This window comes from Phocoena sinus, chromosome 15 (genome assembly GCF_008692025.1).
Source record: "Phocoena sinus isolate mPhoSin1 chromosome 15, mPhoSin1.pri, whole genome shotgun sequence".
Classification (NCBI taxonomy): Eukaryota; Metazoa; Chordata; class Mammalia; order Artiodactyla; family Phocoenidae; genus Phocoena; species Phocoena sinus.
The window spans coordinates 72,375,769-72,393,366 of NC_045777.1; the positions used below are offsets into that span (position 1 = coordinate 72,375,769).

A 17,598-nucleotide genomic window follows, 5' to 3' on the forward strand; every position below is an offset into this window, starting at 1 on the left:
TTCTAGGCCCTTTCAGAGGTTTAGAGCTAGAAAATATCTAATTTTATCTATCTTAAGTCATTTCTTGAAATCATACCTCCAACTTCAATCAATCATAAGGTGCTCTCCTTTCCCTATTCCAAATTCCATATTCCCACAGTAAGAATCTAGGCTGCCAACTACATCAATCTTTATTGACTTGCTCAATTTCAAAATAATTATCCCATTATGCTACCAAACAACAAGTCTACTAAGTACAAGATTTCTTTGCAACTATTTTGTCTTTAGATTAACGGTATAAGGTCAAAGTACTCTGTTAAAAAGTTACTTGGACTCGTTTTTCTCCTCTTACATGCTTGCAATCCCAAAGTGACATTTCTAAGATTAAATGAATTCATTCTCTGCCTCCTGGAACACAACCTCCACAAGGGTAGGGACCTTATTTTTTTTCATTGCTATTAGTCTAACTCTTAGACGCTCAACAAATATTTGTTGAATGAGTAAGTGAATGCCAGGGTTGAGCTGTGCGCTGAGATTTATGAAGTGAGTCGCTCCTGGCAGAATCTCATAACCTGGTAGGCCTCGAACAAAGTGTGATATTCCCCAAGGCTTTCGGGAGGTGGTAGTGGAAGACTGGGAAAATGTATAACCCCAGATGGTGAGCACTAGGGCTTTGGAGGTATTCGAGAGTCGGAGCAGCCACAGGACGACAAAGCCTCTTCTGCCTGACGGGCCGTGGCTCGTACAAGTTCGTACCAAGTAGCCAAGTTGAGGGCCAAGCTGCATGCTCTGCCCCTCAAAGCAGGCGCTTTGGACTAGGCTGCTAATATCTTTAAAAGCCGAATTGAGATAGGGATTCTGAGAGACTGAGGGGACCATGCCCAAGTCCGGGAGTCGAAGGCGCAGCGAGTCCCGCGTCCCAGCTACCCGGAGGTCACACTTACCGGTAAATCTAACTTCCGGGTCCCGTTCCAGGCCTCCAGCCCCACTGGTCAATAAGCTCCGCCCCCTGCTGGCCCCAGCAGATGCCGTGCCCTGATTGGCCGTATCTGAAGCCCCGCCCTAGCGTCGCAACCTCAGGTAACTCCGAGCTCCAACTCCCGCGCCAGCCTCGGGACTCTCGGCTTCTTATTGGACTACCAGTTTCCAATCGGAAGGGTCTTTGAACCTCAGTCTTCGGGTGGCGCTGGCCATTGGCGGACAGAATGGGGGCGGGGCCTGAGGTCGTCGCCGGCACTGCCTGTGGATAAGGTAAGGGACTAGAGGCGAACCAGGCGACAGGGCGGCATCGCGTCGACTCTGACTTCTCTCCCCGCCCCCGCGGGTGAGCCCGCGCGAGACCCCGCGCCCCCTCCCAGCGCCCGCCCAAGTGCGCCTGCGCAGCAACAGCCACCAGCCCGACTGCCCCTTCCCCTCTTCCTCCGCACCTTTTCCCTTCCTCTCCCCCGCCCCCCTCCCTGCCTTGCTATCCCGTCCCGACCCCTAAGGCCCTTTCGTGGGGTCTCCCTAGTCCCTGTCCTTCCCCCACCCCGTCCCCATCCCACAGGATCCTGGCTCCCCAGCCGCAAGGGCTGCGCCTCTGCGAGCCGCGATGTTCGTCCTCTCAGAGCCTGTGGGCCTCCCTGCCTTCACTGCCCTCCGTTTCCTCCACACAGGCCCCCACCTACTTCAAAATGACGCTGGACGTGGGAACGGAGGATGAGCTGCCCGACTGGGCTGCGGCCAAGGAGTTTTACCAGAAGTACGACCCTAAGGACGTCATTGGCAGGTGAGCCCACGGCAGGGAAACAGAGGTCCAGAGAGGTCAGGTCCTAGCCAGGGTACACAGTTCTCTCTGAGGGCTGAAGAGTTCTAAATGAGAAGGGTCAGTGGTGAGTGGAGGAACATTTGGTGACTAGACTCTTATTCTGGGTCAACCCCCATTTTTTCACGAATTCATTCATTTGTGTGTTCAACAAACATAATTCAAGCACCTACTGGGTGCCAGACACAAAGATAAACATGGGGAGTGTAGAAGAGATGTTTATGCCTTGGAGGTACTCCAAGTGATGTGACTGAAGGAGACACGTGAACATATAAAAAGTATCAGGCTGTGTAAAAAGTGCTGCTGGGTCTCAGAAAACCACATCTTCCCAGAAGTGGTGATATTTGGGTCTTGAAGGATGAGTTGGAGTTCAGCACACACCAAATAGAAGGAAGTCATCACCTGTAGAGGCAGTGGCCGATACATTTATTCATCAAGGTTTCCTAAGCATGTACAATGTGCTGGGTGCACTGTGCTAGGCACTGGAGATGTAAGACCCACACCTTAACATCTTACAAGATTTCTGTTCTCCTGGAGTTTATGTTCCAGTGGTAGAGAGAGACAATAGACATGAAAACAAGTTAAAGTTCATTGTAAGTGCTAGGGAGAAAATAAATAGGGTTATGGAACAAGAGTAATTAATGGAGTTGAGACTTGGACGATGAGAATGAACAGGTCATGAGCTGAGGCAGGATATATTCCGGGCAGAGGGAACTGCCATGTTCAAAGGCTCAGCATAGGAAAGGGCCTATTCAAGCAACAGATAGAAGATCATAGTGACTAGAATGTTGTAAGAGTGGGAAAAGGTGGAGGAAATTAAGTTGGAGAGGTAAATAGAGGTTGGATTATGTAGAGCCTTGGGCCAGGATAAGGAATTTTTTAAAAAATAAATTTATTTATTTATTAATTATTTATTTTTGGCTGTGTTGGGTCTTCGTTGCTGCCTCGGGCTTTTCTCTAGTCGCGGCGAGTGGGGGCTACTCTTCGTTGCGGTGCACGGGCTTATCATCGCGGTCGCTTCCCTTGTTGCGGAGCACGGGCTATAGGCGCCTGGGCTTCAGTAGTTGTGACTTGTGGGCTCTAGAGGGCAGGCTCAGTAGTTGTGGTGCTCCACGGCATGTGGGGTCTCCCCGGACCAGGGCTCGAACCTGTGTCCCCTGCATTGGCAGGCGGATTCTTAACCACTGCGCCACCAGGGAAGTTCCAGGAATTTTTTTTTAATATTTTTTTTGATGCGGACCATCTTTTTTTTTTTTTTTTTCTGGACCATCTTTAAATTCTTTACTGATTGTTACAATATTGCTTCTGTTTTATGTTTTGGTTTTCTGGCCGCAAGGCACGTGGGATCCTAGCTCCCCAGGGATCGAACCCGCACCCCCTGCATTGGAAGGCAAAGTCTTAACCACTGGACTGCCAGGGAATTCCCTAGGGTAAGGAATGTAAAGTTTGCTCTGGTGATACTGGTGGTTTCCAGTAGGGTAGTAATATGATCTGATTTACATTTCTGTGATTTGGGGCCTAGGAACTTAACCTTTCTATGCCTCAAAGTCTCTCCATTATAAATGGGAGAATTAAAAAAAGAGCCTACCTTGTAGGTTGCTGTGAGGACAGAAAGAGTTAATATGGTACTCTTAGGACACGTCCTGGCACATGGTGAGTGCTTAATACAGGTGTGTTGTTACATTTAAAAAAGATCATTCTGGCTCTTATGTGGAGAGTGGATAGGAGAGGGGCAAGAATGGAAGTATAGAGACCAGCTAGGAAGCTATTGATTCATTCAGGCTAGAGATGGTGATGGTTTAGACTAGAGTGGTAGTGGTAGAGATGGAGAGAAGTGGATAATTTAGGTGATGGCTTGAAGGGAGACTTGATACAATTTCCTGAAGGATTGGATATGGACCACAAGGGAAAGGGAAGAAAACAAGAATAAATTCTAAGGTTTGGATTTGAGTGCTTGAGTACCATTTACTGAAATGAAGAAGACTGGGGAAGATCAGTCTGGAGGGAGGTGTGAGCAAGTCAAGAGTTCCACCAACTGGAGCTGTCCAGTGGGCATGTGAGTCTGGAACTCAAACAAGAGCGCTGGGCTAGAGCTGTTTACTTGGGAGGCATCAGCATATAGATAGTAGTTGGCAAGAGAAATGTGAAGTAGTGAAAGAGACCTAGGCTCAGACTGTGGGGCGTGTCACCATTAAAGAGTTAGAGAAGGAGGAGCCAGCAAGGGAAACTACAGAGATGCCATCTGTGAGTTAGAAAGAAAAACACAAGAGTATGTTTGGGACTTCCCTGGTGTGCAGTGGTTAAGAATCTCCCTGCCAATGCAGGGGACATGGGTTCAATCCCTGGTCCAGGAAGATCCCATATGCCACAGAGCAACGAAGCCCGTGCGCCACAACTACTGAGCCTGCATTCTAGAGCCCGTGAGCCACAACTGCTGAGCCCACATGCCAGGCGCCTGTGCTCCACAACAAGAGAAGCCACGGCAGTGAAAAGCCCGCACACTGCAACGAAGAGTAGCCCCCCCGCTTGCTGCAACTAGAGAAAGCCCGCGCGCAGCAATGAAGACCCAGTGCAGCCAAAAATAAATTAATAAATTAATTTTTTAAAAAACCCACCAACTTTAAAAAAAAGGAAGAGTGTATTTCTGGAAGGTTGGCATGGTCTGCTGTGACACATGCTGCTGAGGCCAGGAAATCCAATGGTGGTGTGACCGTTAGATTTGTTCAGACTCCTTTTAGATAGCACATGGAGATGTCAAAAAGGTTGTTGGAGTCAGGAATTCTGGAGAGAAATCAAGGCTTGAGACAGCGTAGCAGGAAGCATTTGCACATAGTTGGTATTTAAAGCCCCTGGGGGGAATTCCCTGCGGTCTGGTGGTTAGGACTCTGTGCTTCCACTGAAGGGGGCATGGATTTGATCCCTGGTCAGGGGACTAAGATCCCACATGCCGCGCATGGCGTGATCAAAATTTTAAAAAAAGACACAAAACTCCTGGGTCTGGTTGGAGGTCACAGGGAAGAGAGAATATTGGGAAAAGAAGAGAGCTGAGATCCAAGTCCTGAGATGCTACAAGGTTTCAGGACCAGGTGAGGGAAGATGCACTGAGGCTAGGAAGAGCCCTTAGGTAAAAACAGTGGTTCCACTGCCAAGGGCACAGAAGAACCAGTTTTGAAGAAGGCAGATCAGAGAGTAGGGTCCTTATCATTTCATTCCAAGATTACTGTGGTAGCATCATCCCTCGTCTCTCTCTTCTACCTTTTCCCTCTTGTTTTTCCTGCACAGTAAATTACCTGCACACTCTAACTAAATTACTTTTTCCAGAGTACCAATTTCAGACCTGAAGCTTTAAAAGAGCTTGACACATTCTGGAAATTGGTGACAAGTTATAAGTCACTGAAACAAAGGTTGAAGAGCAGGGTTATAGCCAGGGATGAGGCTGAAAAGAGACTAAGAAGTTGGTGAAGGCCTTGAGTGACAGATGAAGGAATTCGGATTTGACTTTTATCTTGTAATTAATAGGGAGGCAGTATGGAAAGAAAACAAGAATTTTGAATGCATTCCACAGGTAACTGTAAGGTTGAAAGTATTAGGTATCATTTAAAAAGAGGACAGTTGCTTTAGGGGTACTGCTGAGGAATGAGGGAACACAGAACTTAGTAAAGAATTTAAACAGGGAAGTTTTTAAGCAGTGAATGACACAATTGGGACTGTTTTAAGAAGCTAGTTCTCAAAGCAGTGTGGCAGATGGGTGGCAGTGGTTGAGATTAGCAGCAGGGAGATCAGTTAGGAGGCCATCGTAGTGGTGGGGATGGAGTACTAGGAAACAGATTTGAGAGATAATACAGGATGGGCTGGACTGGTTGGATGTTGTAGATTGTGAAGGAGAGGACGAAGCCAAGAATAGCACCAGTGTTTCTAGTTTGGGAGTCGGATTGAATGGCACTGCTATTAATTGAGATCAGGAATTGAGGAGCTAGTGTCGGGAAGATGAAGTGTTCAGTGGTCATGATGACAGTGAGAGGTCTCTAGGACCCTTGGGAAGCAATTTATTCAGTAAGATGTGTTGGTCTGACATCTAGGGGAGTTCCCTGGTGGCCTAGTGGTTAGGCTTCCGGGCTTTCACTGCCATGGCCCGAGTTCAATCCCTGGTCGAGGAACTGAGATCCCGCAAGCTGTGTGGTGCAGCCAAAAATAAAAAAAAAAATGGCGGGGGGGTGGGGTAGACATCTCAGCATGAATGTTGAAGTCATGGAGGTGGATAAGATTACTGAGAGTGTATATAGCCTGAGAACAGGGCCAAGGATGGGATCCTGGGGAAGTCTTAAGATTTAAGGGGTGGGCAGAGAACAAGGTACTGGGGTGCATCAGTAGGAAGAGTTTGGACTTTGAGTCTGAACACCCAGGTTTCCCATGTAGATAGTCATGACACATAGTAGGAAGGCTTAATTAAAAGGGAATGCTCCTACAGGTAGGGGCTTCCCTGGTGGCGCAGTGGTTGAGAATCCTCCTGCCAATGCAGGGGACATGGGTTCGAGCCTTGGTCCGGGAAGATCCCACGTGCCAAGGAGCAACTAAGCCCATGCGCCACAACTACTGAGCCTGCTCTCTAGAGCCCGCGAGCCACAGCTACTGAAGCCCGCCTGCCTAGAGCCCATGCTCCACAACAAGAGAAGCCACTGCAGTGAGAAGCCCGCGCACCGCAATGAAGAGTAGCCCCCACTCACCTCAACTAGAGAAAGCCCGCGCATAGCAACGAAGACCCAATGCAGCCAAAAAAAAAAAGAATAAATAAAATAAATAAATAAAAGAAAAAAAGGGGAATGCTCCTACAGATAACATGCTATAGGATACCAGCGATGGGAGTGGTCCCTCCCTCCTGGAGAATAAACAAAGAATTGGTAGACGCAGCATTCATTTTGGGCCTTAAAGCGGGGATTCTTTGCTTTATGGCTTCAAAGGATCCTTGACCACCCCCCTGCCCCGAAATAATAAAAATGTTGGATATATGTGGCAGAGGTCTCCAGCTTTCCACAAATTCTCAGAGGTTCATTAAAAGATGAGTAATAATTAGACCAGGGACCTCAAACTCAGGTGCCCTTTGTAGTTGGGCAGAAAATGAAAACTGTGAAGTGGCCAAGAGTAAAAGAGTAGGAAGTGGTGGGCTTCCCCGGTGGCGCAGTGGTTGAGAGTCCGCCTGCCGATGCAGGAGACGCGGGTTCGTGCCCCAGTCTGAGAAGATCCCACATGCCGCGGAGCGGCTGGGCCCGTGAGCCATGGCTGCTGAGCCTGCGCGTCTGCGTCCGGAGCCTGTGCTCCGCAACGGGAGAGGCCACAACAGTGAGAGGCCCGCGTACTGCAAAAAAAAAAAAAAAAAAAAGAGGAAGTGGTGAGCATTGTGGCAGCTGGAGCGTTCTTGTTCCAACTAAGATATGTGAATTCAGATTTGTAAATAACAATGCACTGACCACAGTGTAATATATCTGTGGGCTGTGTTTGCCTGGAGGGTCAATAGTTTGCATCCATTGATTGAACCAGAGATGTGGATGACAGGCATTTCAAGCAAAAGGAGTTACATAAAGGCAAGGAGGCCCTGGGAGCACGGCAGTGAGGTTGTGAATGGCAGCCAGGGAACCAGCATGCGAAATGTGGTATGAGGTCAGATCCTGGAGAGATTTTCACCTTAGCCTGAAATACTTGTAGGGTCACACGGAGTTGGTGACAGAGCCAAGCAAGGAAATCCCTGTCTAGGACTTTGTGTTTTTTTCTTCTTTTTGGCCGTGCCATGCGGCTTGTGTAATCTTAGTTCCCTGACCAGGGATCGAACCCGAGCCCTCTGCAGTGGAAGAGTGGAGTCCTAACCACTGGACCACGTGGAATTCCCTAGGACTTTGTCTTTACAAAGCCAAATGGGCTTTCCTGTCTCTACCTCATTAACGCCTTTCAGCATCCCTTCAAGATATTGTTGGCTACGTTTCAGAGCAGGTGAAGTGGAAGCCCAGAGACCTTATGTCAGTGGGTCACTTGGAGGTTAATTAGTGACAGATTTGGGGCCTAAACCGAGATCTCCTACTTCTCAACTTTGGTCTTCTGGTCAGTGGCCCAATATTTATTTGGAGCCTCCTTCACTTGAGATATTGTAGGGGAACTTTGGGATTTAGATGGGGTAACCATGGAAGTGGGTAAAATCTGGAGGAAGCCTTCCCACTTTCTCCCTGTGGGGTTCTAGGGCAAGGGGCAGGTTCTGGGGCCCAGTGCCTAGGCTCACCCATGGAGGGAGTGGCAGAGACTGGAACCCAGGACCCCTGCCTGCCTGCCTGCCCTATGAGCTTTGTGTTGCACATTGCTGGATGCCCAGGTTGCTTGCTGATGCTGCTGTGAAGCTCCTGCAGGCCAGGGTGAGCTCCTTGGGAGTTCGCCCTGTTGTCTAAATGGGTTTCCAGAGTCTGGCATAGTGGGTGTGAGGCTGCCAAGGCTCTACTCTGCGTGGAAATGAGAGAGCAGGAGGCCCTGACTTGTGCGTTGTCTGACTCTGGCAGAGGAGTGAGCTCTGTAGTCCGCCGTTGCGTTCATCGAGTTACTGGCCGGGAGTTTGCGGTGAAGATCATGGAGGTGACAGCTGAGCGGCTGAGTCCTGAGCAGCTGGAGGAGGTGCGAGAAGCCACGCGGCGAGAGACACACATCCTTCGCCAGGTCGCCGGCCACCCCCACATCAGTGAGGCTGCATTCCCTGCTCCTGTTAGCCCTGCCCACAGCCCACTTCCCCCAGCACTGCCTCCATGCCTCTGCTCCCTTAGTCCTGGCTCCGCTGCACCTCAAAGTGTGGCCAGCCTTTGGGTCCCTACTGCCTCCTTTGGTTCTCCTTCCTTCCCAGTAACAGTCCACTGCTGCCTCAGGGTGGAAAAGGCCCTTTAATGTGCATCTGCTCCTTTCCATCTCTGTCTCTCTGCCTTTCTGCCTCTTTCCCCAGTCACTCTCATCGATTCCTACGAGTCTTCTAGCTTCATGTTCCTGGTGTTTGACCTGTGAGTATCTCCCAGCCCCAATCGAGAAGCCTCCTCCTCACCTCCATGCATGGCCCCAGCCTTACAGCACAGTGGGCTGAAGACCTTCCTCTGCTCCCGCTCAGGCCTGCCTGCCAGCTCAGGGCTCTGGCCCTTCTCCCTAGGTGCCCAGATTGAGGCAAGTTCTTCAAGAGTCATAGTGACCAGCTAAGTACAAAGGGTCTTCATGAGACCCTGTTTTAGGAGGAGGGTGTTTATTCGTGAGCTGACCACATATAAATAGACTCTCCCTCACCAGTCTCCCAGTGTTTAACACCCTCCACTGGAGTCTCTGTCTGCCCATCAGTTCTTTTTCTGGTCGGTCTAAAGCTGAATGTCAGATATTATACAGTGCTATAATGCAAACCAGTTGCAAAGGTACTTCAAAAGAGAATGGTTTGGATACCAGATGTTTAAGAGAGGCCCTTGGAAGAAATTTACAAAGTCTTCAGACAGTAATGACCCTCTGCAAAAGTCGAGGGGAAGTGGGAAGTGTCTGTTACACCACCATGCAACTTTGCAGAACCTGGTGTGTTCTTTATTTCAAGGATTGATGCAGAGTTGCAATTATAACCTCAGATTTTAAAGACAAGATAAAATAAGCAAAATTCAAAATAAAGTCCCATTCAACTTTCTTCCTACTATTAACTGGAAAATTTTGGTCCGTGGTCTAAATAGATTCACTTCAGAAGGCGTTTTGTGAGTGTATTCTCAGATAACACAGACTTCCTGTAAATGATTATTATCACAAGGCACTTATTCTTGCTAAAATAGCCCCCTTGTGGCACAGTGCAGATATTTCGACGGCCAACCCATTGGGCCAAAGTGCCCCTGACATCCGGTTCACTCTTGGAGTGCTCTGTCTCGAGACCCTTTCATTTGTCTACAGAGGGATCTCTTTACTGGCCTCTTCCGTGGTATTTTCTGTGAGCACTGGCTTCTTTTCTCAGCCACCACTGTGAGGTGCACCTATCTCCCAACCCCTCCTATCCCTTAGGATGCGGAAGGGAGAGCTGTTTGACTATCTCACAGAGAAGGTGGCCCTCTCAGAAAAGGAAACCAGGTAATGGGTGAGCCTGCAACCCCTGGGATGAGCAGGGGGTGGGGCGGGACAGGGAGAAGCAAAGCAGACTGTGCCTCCCTCAGGTCCATCATGAGGTCTCTGCTGGAAGCAGTGAGCTTTCTCCACGCTAACAACATTGTACACCGAGACCTGAAGCCTGAGAATATTCTCCTAGATGACAATATGCAGATCCGACTATCAGATTTTGGGTTCTCCTGCCACTTGGAACCTGATGAGAAGCTTCGAGGTGAGGGGACCTGGTACCCTGAGAGGCTTGGGAGAGAAAGAGGCTCAGGCCTGGGGCTGGTTGGCTGGGTCTGAGAACTGGGTCCCAAGTACCAAGGAAAGGAAGGTCAGTGAGCACTTGCCAGGTCCCCACTGGGCGCAGAGCCTCGTGTGCAAATCAGTGTGGGCTTCCTGACCTGGAGGCAGACAAGTGAGAAGATCATGGCACACAGCAGGCAAGGAGCCATGCCAGGAAGCCAGGAAGGAGTACCTGATTCAGCTGTAGGGACCCACAGAGGAAGGGGCTCGGACCTCGGCCTGGGGAGGCTGGGCTTGTCACAGGAGGAAAAAGAGGGAGCGAGGGGTAGCAGGGCTCAGCTGTGCCTTTGGGGTCTGGCGGAGGCAGGTCCACAGTGTGCTGCTTAGGTGCTATGAGGAGCCTGGTGTGGCGCGACAGCCCTTCTCACCTCGTGCCCACACATTTGTTGTGACAACCATTTCTAGTGCAAGTGGAAAACTAAACAAAGTTCAACTGTGAGACTCCTCAGAGCCTTTAATATACTACTTCCTCTCCTTCAGTGGCTCTGCATTGGACTTACTAATAGCTAACATTCACTGGGCACTTAATGTGAGTAAGGCACCACACTGCGTCTACATGGCTTATTTCTCTAGATCCTCTCAACAGCTCTGAAATAGTATTTGTGTCTATTTTATAAGTGGGCTTAATGAGGTGAGGTGACTTGCCCAAGGTCACATAGGTGTGATTTGAACTTGGGCAGTATGACTCCAGAGTTCATGGTCTTAATCTGTGGACTTACACATCTTCCATATGCTGTGCTTTGTGTCCCTTTGGGCTGCCACATACACTGCCCTATTCTGCATCATTTTTGCCCCTGCCCACTCCAGCCTCTCCCTTGGCTTGGATAATTTAGCTTTTACTTTAAAGTTCTATGTCAGGTTAGAGCCCTTGCTTTTTGCTCTTATATCTCCCCCACTTCATGATACATGTCTTACTCTGTTATTTGTTTGCTTTCTGGCAGGTGGTGAACTTGGTAAGGGCACATCAAATTCGCCACTGTGTCTAGTGTGGTGCTTGGCACATGGTAGGCGTTCAGTAAATAGTTTGAGTTGGAATGAATTTCCCCAGAGAAATTCAGTTTCTCAATTCAGGCCTATTAAGATCTCTTCGAAGTGTGCCATGGATCACAGTTTGGAAATTGCTGGGATGGAAGAATTGGTGCCAGAAGAAACTAAAAATACAGGCTTAGATCAAGTCATGGAGGGTTCTGTGCTGTAGGAGTCTAGACTTGATCCTGAGGCCATGATGGGAAGCCAGGGAAGGGTTTTAAACAAACAATTTACCCAGAATGTGCCTTAAGAAATCCCATATTCCTACTCATTCCCCTTGGTTGAGTGGTGGTTCCACTAACTGCAGTAGAGATTATAGGAGGAGGAATAGATTTGGGCAGAAAGGAATGTAGAAAAGATTTAAGTTTTGTTTTCTATGTGTGTATATATGTAAAAACGTGGTAAAAAGTTGTGTGAGGAGTGGGTTGGCTGGAGGGTTGGGGGAGGCAAGTGATACAGTTGGATAGCACCTTTAAGTCAATCTAAAAATCAGGTTTTCCCAGGAAGGCCACCGGGAGCCTTGGTGGGTCCTTGAATTGTTCAGCAGGGCTAGGGTCTAATACCGAGACTTGGCAGAAGGCAGGCAGGAGCAGAATGGGAACACTTGGGGCTCTGGTGGTGTTGAGGCTCCAGCAGAGGTCTGGTGTTAAGGGTCCTTGAGGGGGCTGTGACATCCTATCAATCTCAGGCCTCTCTCCCCAGAATTGTGTGGGACTCCAGGTTATCTAGCACCAGAGATCCTTAAGTGCTCCATGGATGAAACCCACCCAGGCTACGGCAAGGAGGTCGATCTGTGAGTTTCTGGTCTCCCCCTTCCCTCCTCCTTTGTGTAGTGTCCTTCAACACATTCGCTCACCTAGTCCTCCCTGACTGTGGTCTCTTTCTCAGCTGGGCCTGTGGGGTGATCTTGTTCACACTCCTGGCTGGCTCGCCACCATTCTGGCACCGACGCCAGATCCTGATGTTACGCATGATTATGGAGGGCCAGTACCAGTTTAGTTCACCTGAGTGGGATGACCGTTCTGACACTGTGAAAGACCTGGTGAGCTGGGGCCATGAGAGGGCAAGGAGGGAGGCCCAAGAGCTGCCCTTCATGCTCTGGCATTTCCCGTAGATCTCGAGGCTGCTACAGGTGGACCCTGAGGAGCGCCTGACAGCTGAGCAAGCCCTACAGCACCCATTCTTTGAGCGCTGTGAAGGCAGCCAACCCTGGAACCTCAGCCCCCGCCAGCGGTTCCGGGTAAGCCTGAGAGTGTCAGGGTGTGGGCCTGCTCCTCTGTCCCATGATTTTTCTTTCGGTGGATGTGCCCGTGGAGCTCACACTGCCCCCTTTCCCAGGTGGCAGTGTGGACAGTGCTGGCTGCTGGACGGGTGGCCTTAAGCACCCACCGTGTACGGCCGCTGACCAAGAGTGCACTGTTGAGGGACCCTTATGCGCTGCGGCCAGTGCGGCGCCTCATTGACAGCTGTGCCTTCCGGCTCTATGGACACTGGGTGAAGAAGGGTGAGCAGCAGAACCGGGCAGCCCTCTTCCAGCACCGGCCCCCAGGGCCTTTTTCCATGATGGGCCCTGAAGAGGAGGGGGACTCAGCTACTATCACTGAAGATGAGGCCATGCTGGTGCTGGGCTAGTACTTCAGCCCTGAGGAATCCCAGGAAGCAGAGCTCTCCAGGAGGAGGATTTTTATCATTCCAGCCCCTCTGGGCTATGGCCTCAGGCCCCCATGCCTGGCCAGGCCCGCCACTGATCAAAGTATCATAGAGACCAGCCCTGTACACCTACCCACACTGGCCAGGGCTTTGAGATCAGAGCTGAGGTGGAAGAGAGCCACCCAGAGTGCCATGCCTGGCCTTATCCATGCTGCCTGTGCCACGTATGCAATAAAATCTGCTACACGCCAGGGAGAGCCAGCGTCCTGTGTCTGGTGCAGGGAAGCCCAGAAGGTGCTCAGGATGGAGGCGGGGTAGGGTCACTTTGGTCCAGGTCTTTATTGGGGAAGAGGGTGGGGGTCACTAGGTCTTGTTCTTGCCTTTGCCTGGAGGTAGCTGGAGGGGCCGCTCGAGTGCGGTCAGCTTGCTGCTGAGCCTTTCCTCACTGGCCTTGAGCCGTTCCTCCACCAGTTGTTGGAGCTGCTCCAGTTCCTTGTTCATCTGGGTCTTGATGTAGGCCCGGAGGATGGATACCTGGCCTGCAGGGGCAGGGAAGAAGGGACGGGTCAGAAGAGATGCCGTCTGGGGCTGAGGGATTGCCCCTAGCCAGGCAAACACAACCTTCCAGGGTGCCCTGGGAGCTACACTAGTGGCAGTGTTGCTTCAATTCAGAAAATGTCAGCCAGCCCTTCTGTGAGAGAAAGATGGGCAGAGTGGCTATGCTGCTGCATTTTCTGGATTGCTACTAAGTAGCCTTGTGACCTTAGGCAGGTGACTTAACCTTTCCATGCCTCAGTTTCCTCTGTGTAAAATGCAGATAGTGATAGCAACTAGGATTGAGAGAGGATTAAATGGGTTAATAGATGTAAAATGTGGGAATTCCCTGGCAGTCCGGTGGTTACGACTCCACAATTCCACTGCAGGGGGCACGGGTTCGATTCCTGGTCAGGGAGCTAAGATCCTGCAAGCTACACGGCACAGACAAAAAAAAAAAAAGGTCTCTCTCTCTCTCTCTCTCTCTCTCTATATATATATATGCTTAAAATAGGGCCTGCCTGGCACATAGTGTTGTCAAATGTGTGCTGGCTATTACTGTCATTGGGTTTTTTTCTTTTCTTCTAATTTTTATTTATTTATTTATTTATTTTTGGCTGTGTTGGGTCTCCATTTCTGTGCGTGGGCTTTCTTTAGTTGTGGCGAGCGGGGGTACTCTTCCTTGTGGCACGCGGATTTCTCATTGTGGTGGCTTCTCTTGTTGTGGAGCACAGGCTCTAGGCACGCGGGCTTCAATAGTTGTGGCTCACAGGCTTAGTTGCTCCACGGCATGTGGAATCTTCCCGGACCAGGGCTTGAACCCGTGTCCATTGCATTGGCAGGTGGATTCTTAACCACTGCACCGCCAGGGAAGCCCTATTGTCATTGGTTTTATAATCCTTTTCTGGGACTCCTGCCTCACCCCCAGCAGCTGTGCTTTTATCTGTTTGCCATCTTGGACTTCTGCATAAGGAATCATTTGGAGAAAGGACACCATGACTAAAACAAAAATTCTGAAGTCCTGATATGGTCTAAACCTTTCATTTCACACCTGCCCAAAGTCACAGGGAACCCTAACCCCTCCAGGTCCTCACTTGGCTCTGGCTCTGGCTGGACCACTGTTTCTGGTTCCTCCTCATCTGGGGTGAGTGCCTGCTCCTCCACCTCTTCGCCCTCTTCTTTCTCTGCAAGCCAGAAGGCAGGAGGAGGCTTCAGCCCCAGCCCAGTCCAGCCCTCGCCCCGGCATTCTCCCTTACCCGTCTCATCCTTTGGCCAGAGCTTGGGTGCCTGTAGCCCCATGTAAGTCAAAGACAGATCCAGCCGCACCTGGGAAGAGGGAGGAAGACGTCTGCACTGAGGGAAAGGGAGGAGATGAGGGGTGGCCTCTTGTAGCCCATGGCCCAGTACCTGGGGTGTGAAGACATATTTGTAGAGCTTGAAGTGGCGGAAGTAGGTGTTGACCACATAATCTGCCAGGGCCAGCAGCTGTTCCTCCTTAAAGAGGTTGATACTGAAGGGGGGCCGCTGTGGGGATGATTGGGAGTTAGAGGACTGACCACCTCCTGAAGCCCTCACCTTTTCTCCAAGTGCCCGGCAATCCAGGAGCAGGAAGAGCCCACTGTGGCCTTCAGAGGAAGATGAGGGTCATGTGTGTAAGAGAGGGTGGGAGGCTGGGCTAGACCTTATCTGGGGGGAGAGTGAAACTGACCCTGATTCCGTGGCAAAAAAGAACACTGGTGAAGTAGCGGTAACATTCCTCCACGTTGCCCAAGGGGGTTGCTGGGAGAGAAGGCAAGATGTGACAGTGAGTACCCTCCCTGATAATCATTCATTTTAGTCACTCAACAGCTACTTATTGAGCATGAGCTTTAGAAGTAGAAAGATATAGGCAACAAATATTGAGTACCCACTATGCACTGTTCTGGGCACTGAACCAGACAAGTTCCTGCCCTTAAGAAGCGTATTTTCTCGTGGAAGTGATGGACAATAAACCAAGAAATACATAGTTTAGCTCTCGTTAAACATTCTGTAGAAAATTAGTTCCAGGAGTAAAGCAAGACCTGTTTTATTGAGCACTGTGCATATATCTACATCTATTATATATAATATTTCTCAGAACAGTTTCATAATGTTAGTGCTGTAGCCTTATTATAGATAAGGAAATAGAGGATTTCAAAGGTGAAATAACGGGTGTGATACTGCTGCTAGTGATGACAGAACAAAGATTTCAGGTGCTAATCCTGCTTTTACTTCCCCTGGTCACTTGTGCCAGCCTTCTCCTCTCCCCTGGACTCACAGCCTTCGGGGGCCTTCTCTTACCAATACAGGCCTTGTGAAGATCTTGGAGCAGGGCACAAGCCGTTGATGTCTGCTCCAGGGAGAAGCCTTGTTGGCGGCAGAAGATGAGTGCATGGGAGAAGAGGTCCAGGGTGATGGTGTCCCGCAGGCTCTGCGCAGGAGAGCCTAGTCCCAACAGCTCGGCCAGCACCCTTGGGAGGGAGAGAGGAAGGAATGAGCGACAACCGGAGCCTCTCTTCACCGCCCCACGCTAGTGTACAACAGGCTTTGGAGCCAGGCATTCCTCATGCCTTCCCAGCCCATCCACCTCCCAGCCTTCCCCAAGAGCTAGCTCTTATTCCCCTCCCTGCTCCCCCCGCATACTCCCTCATCTCCTCAACGTTGGCTGTCTTCTCCAGCCTGTGCATGGAATGGATGTCCAGGTACTTCCTGTCATAGGAAAAGAGGGGAAAATGTGTTGGTGGCCATTATGCATTACCCTCATAACAGGGCTATGATGGGTAGAGCACTGGACTGGGAACCAAGAGACCTGAGTTAGAGGTTTGGCCCTTCCACTGAATTGCTTTGTAACCTTAGGCAGGTCACTTCCTTCTCTGGGCCTCACTTTCTCCATCTGTAAATAGAGGGTATGGCCAAAATGAACTCTTATGATCCTCTTCATTTCTAAAGCGTAGGATTAGGAAACTTGAGTTCTGGTCTCTGCCACTCCCTACTGTATAACTGGGCAAGTCTCCCTCTGTGAACCTCAGTGTCCCCATTTGTACAATGCTCCATAGAGGCACTGATACTACATTTACATTCTCAGTCTTTGGCTCCCCTCTTCTCACACTCTCTTTGGACTGGGGCAGCAGGAGACCTGACTTAGTCATCTCGGGTAACTGCATCTCTGGGCCTCAGTCTCCTCATCTGTAAAATGAGGATACCGTTGCTGTTTGACAGGATTGTGGGGAAGCCCTAAAGGAATAATACAAGTGTGAAGGGTAACTTTCCCCCAAAGCTCTTCACACTCACCATATGCAGATCCGGGGCTGGGGCAGTGACGGCTGCAGAGAGAAAGCGGATTGGGAAAGGCAGAGCTGTGTTGTTCGTGGCCCCTAGTTCTTGAGCCGTTGCGAATCTCTAGCGGGCCTAAGAACGCGCTAACTTGCCTTCTCATCTTAAAGACTAGCTACGAGCAATGCTGGCGGGCTGGGCTTCAGCGACCCCTAAGTACTATTCATGAGCATATTAACAAGGGGGGGTCACACACCCCTGTCTCTTCACCAAGGCAGCCCGGGAAACGTCTTGAACGTTAGAAAGCATAACGACGGGTGGCGCCCTGCTGGGGAGCCCTTTTATAAACATTCATGAGCGGACGACTCTGTCCAGTCCTTACCGGGAACAAGTCGGCTGCAGGATCTTCATCCGCATTCACTGAAGCCACGGTCCCCGACTCGGTATGCACACCTGTTCCCATCCGCGTGGCCGATTCATCCAATGACCTGAGGTCTTTCTTGGGTTCTCTCCGCAGTTCGTAGTGCTGTTCAAGCTCCGATTGCATTTTCAGTCCCTGGAATTGGCTGGACTTCCGGCGGATCATCTTGTCGCTCCTCTGTGCCGCGGGGCACCACAGGTTCTGTCCTGCCTCGGTTCTGGGACAGCCGATTCTCCGGCAGAGGCTGCCAAGGCCTGGACCTCTATCGACGCTTCAAGCCAATCTACGCTGCAGAGAGGCCCGGTGCAGCCAATCCGCTGGGGGCGTCTTCCTCCGTCTCAACGGTGACCGTTGCTAAGGGGGTTCTTGGAGCAAGAGAGAAAGTGTACGGCGCTCGCCAATCAGTGAGAAGAGAATGCGCGTGCGTAATAAGCCGCAAGGCCCGCCCCCGTGCCCTCGCTTC

The 17,598-nt window shown here is 50.4% G+C and overlaps 2 protein-coding genes across 14 annotated transcripts; one reads left to right on the forward strand and one right to left on the reverse strand.

Annotated features, from left to right (window-relative positions):
• Positions 1 to 1,195: 1,195 nt before the first annotated feature.
• Positions 1,196 to 13,144, forward strand: PHKG2 (phosphorylase kinase catalytic subunit gamma 2). Of its 2 annotated transcripts, none has more exons than XM_032605939.1 (10): positions 1,196 to 1,303; positions 1,635 to 1,747; positions 8,320 to 8,495; positions 8,751 to 8,805; positions 9,821 to 9,886; positions 9,970 to 10,133; positions 11,942 to 12,032; positions 12,128 to 12,281; positions 12,354 to 12,479; positions 12,578 to 13,144. In XM_032605939.1, exons 2-10 carry the CDS (start codon positions 1,653 to 1,655, stop codon positions 12,869 to 12,871), a joined length of 1,221 nt encoding a protein of 406 aa, XP_032461830.1. In that variant the 5' UTR covers positions 1,196 to 1,303; positions 1,635 to 1,652; the 3' UTR covers positions 12,872 to 13,144. The 2 variants fall into 2 exon arrangements, with proteins under 2 accessions (XP_032461830.1, XP_032461831.1); XM_032605940.1 differs by having other exon boundaries at positions 1,197 to 1,230; positions 12,578 to 13,139.
• Positions 13,145 to 13,209: 65 nt separating this feature from the next.
• Positions 13,210 to 17,587, reverse strand: CCDC189 (coiled-coil domain containing 189). Of its 12 annotated transcripts, none has more exons than XM_032605946.1 (9): positions 17,097 to 17,587; positions 16,733 to 16,764; positions 16,085 to 16,150; positions 15,743 to 15,912; positions 15,132 to 15,202; positions 14,831 to 14,947; positions 14,680 to 14,749; positions 14,518 to 14,607; positions 13,210 to 13,428 (listed from the first exon to the last, which is right to left on the reverse strand). In XM_032605946.1, exons 1-9 carry the CDS (start codon positions 17,298 to 17,300, stop codon positions 13,253 to 13,255), a joined length of 996 nt encoding a protein of 331 aa, XP_032461837.1. In that variant the 5' UTR covers positions 17,301 to 17,587; the 3' UTR covers positions 13,210 to 13,252. The 12 variants fall into 12 exon arrangements, 11 of the variants coding, with proteins under 11 accessions (XP_032461837.1, XP_032461842.1, XP_032461835.1 ...); XM_032605953.1 differs by having other exon boundaries at positions 13,290 to 13,428; positions 14,518 to 14,632; XM_032605951.1 differs by lacking the exon at positions 14,518 to 14,607.
• Positions 17,588 to 17,598: the final 11 nt, after the last annotated feature.

Excerpts from the sequence above, each read along its gene's own strand:
- CCDC189 (XM_032605941.1), bottom strand. The coding sequence starts at position 17,300 with ATGATCCGCCGGAAGTCCAGCCAATTCCAGGGACTGAAAATGCAATCG. Across the intron at positions 14,948-15,131 it reads TTTTTTGCCACGGAATCAGG|CGGCCCCCCTTCAGTATCAA; the intron begins GTCAGTTTCACT and ends TCATCCCCACAG. Across the intron at positions 13,429-14,517 it reads CCAGCCAGAGCCAGAGCCAA|GCCAGGTATCCATCCTCCGG; the intron begins GTGAGGACCTGG and ends CTGCCCCTGCAG.
- PHKG2 (XM_032605939.1), top strand. The coding sequence starts at position 1,653 with ATGACGCTGGACGTGGGAACGGAGGATGAGCTGCCCGACTGGGCTGCG. Across the intron at positions 10,134-11,941 it reads ACCTGATGAGAAGCTTCGAG|AATTGTGTGGGACTCCAGGT; the intron begins GTGAGGGGACCT and ends CTCTCTCCCCAG. Across the intron at positions 12,282-12,353 it reads CTGACACTGTGAAAGACCTG|ATCTCGAGGCTGCTACAGGT; the intron begins GTGAGCTGGGGC and ends CATTTCCCGTAG.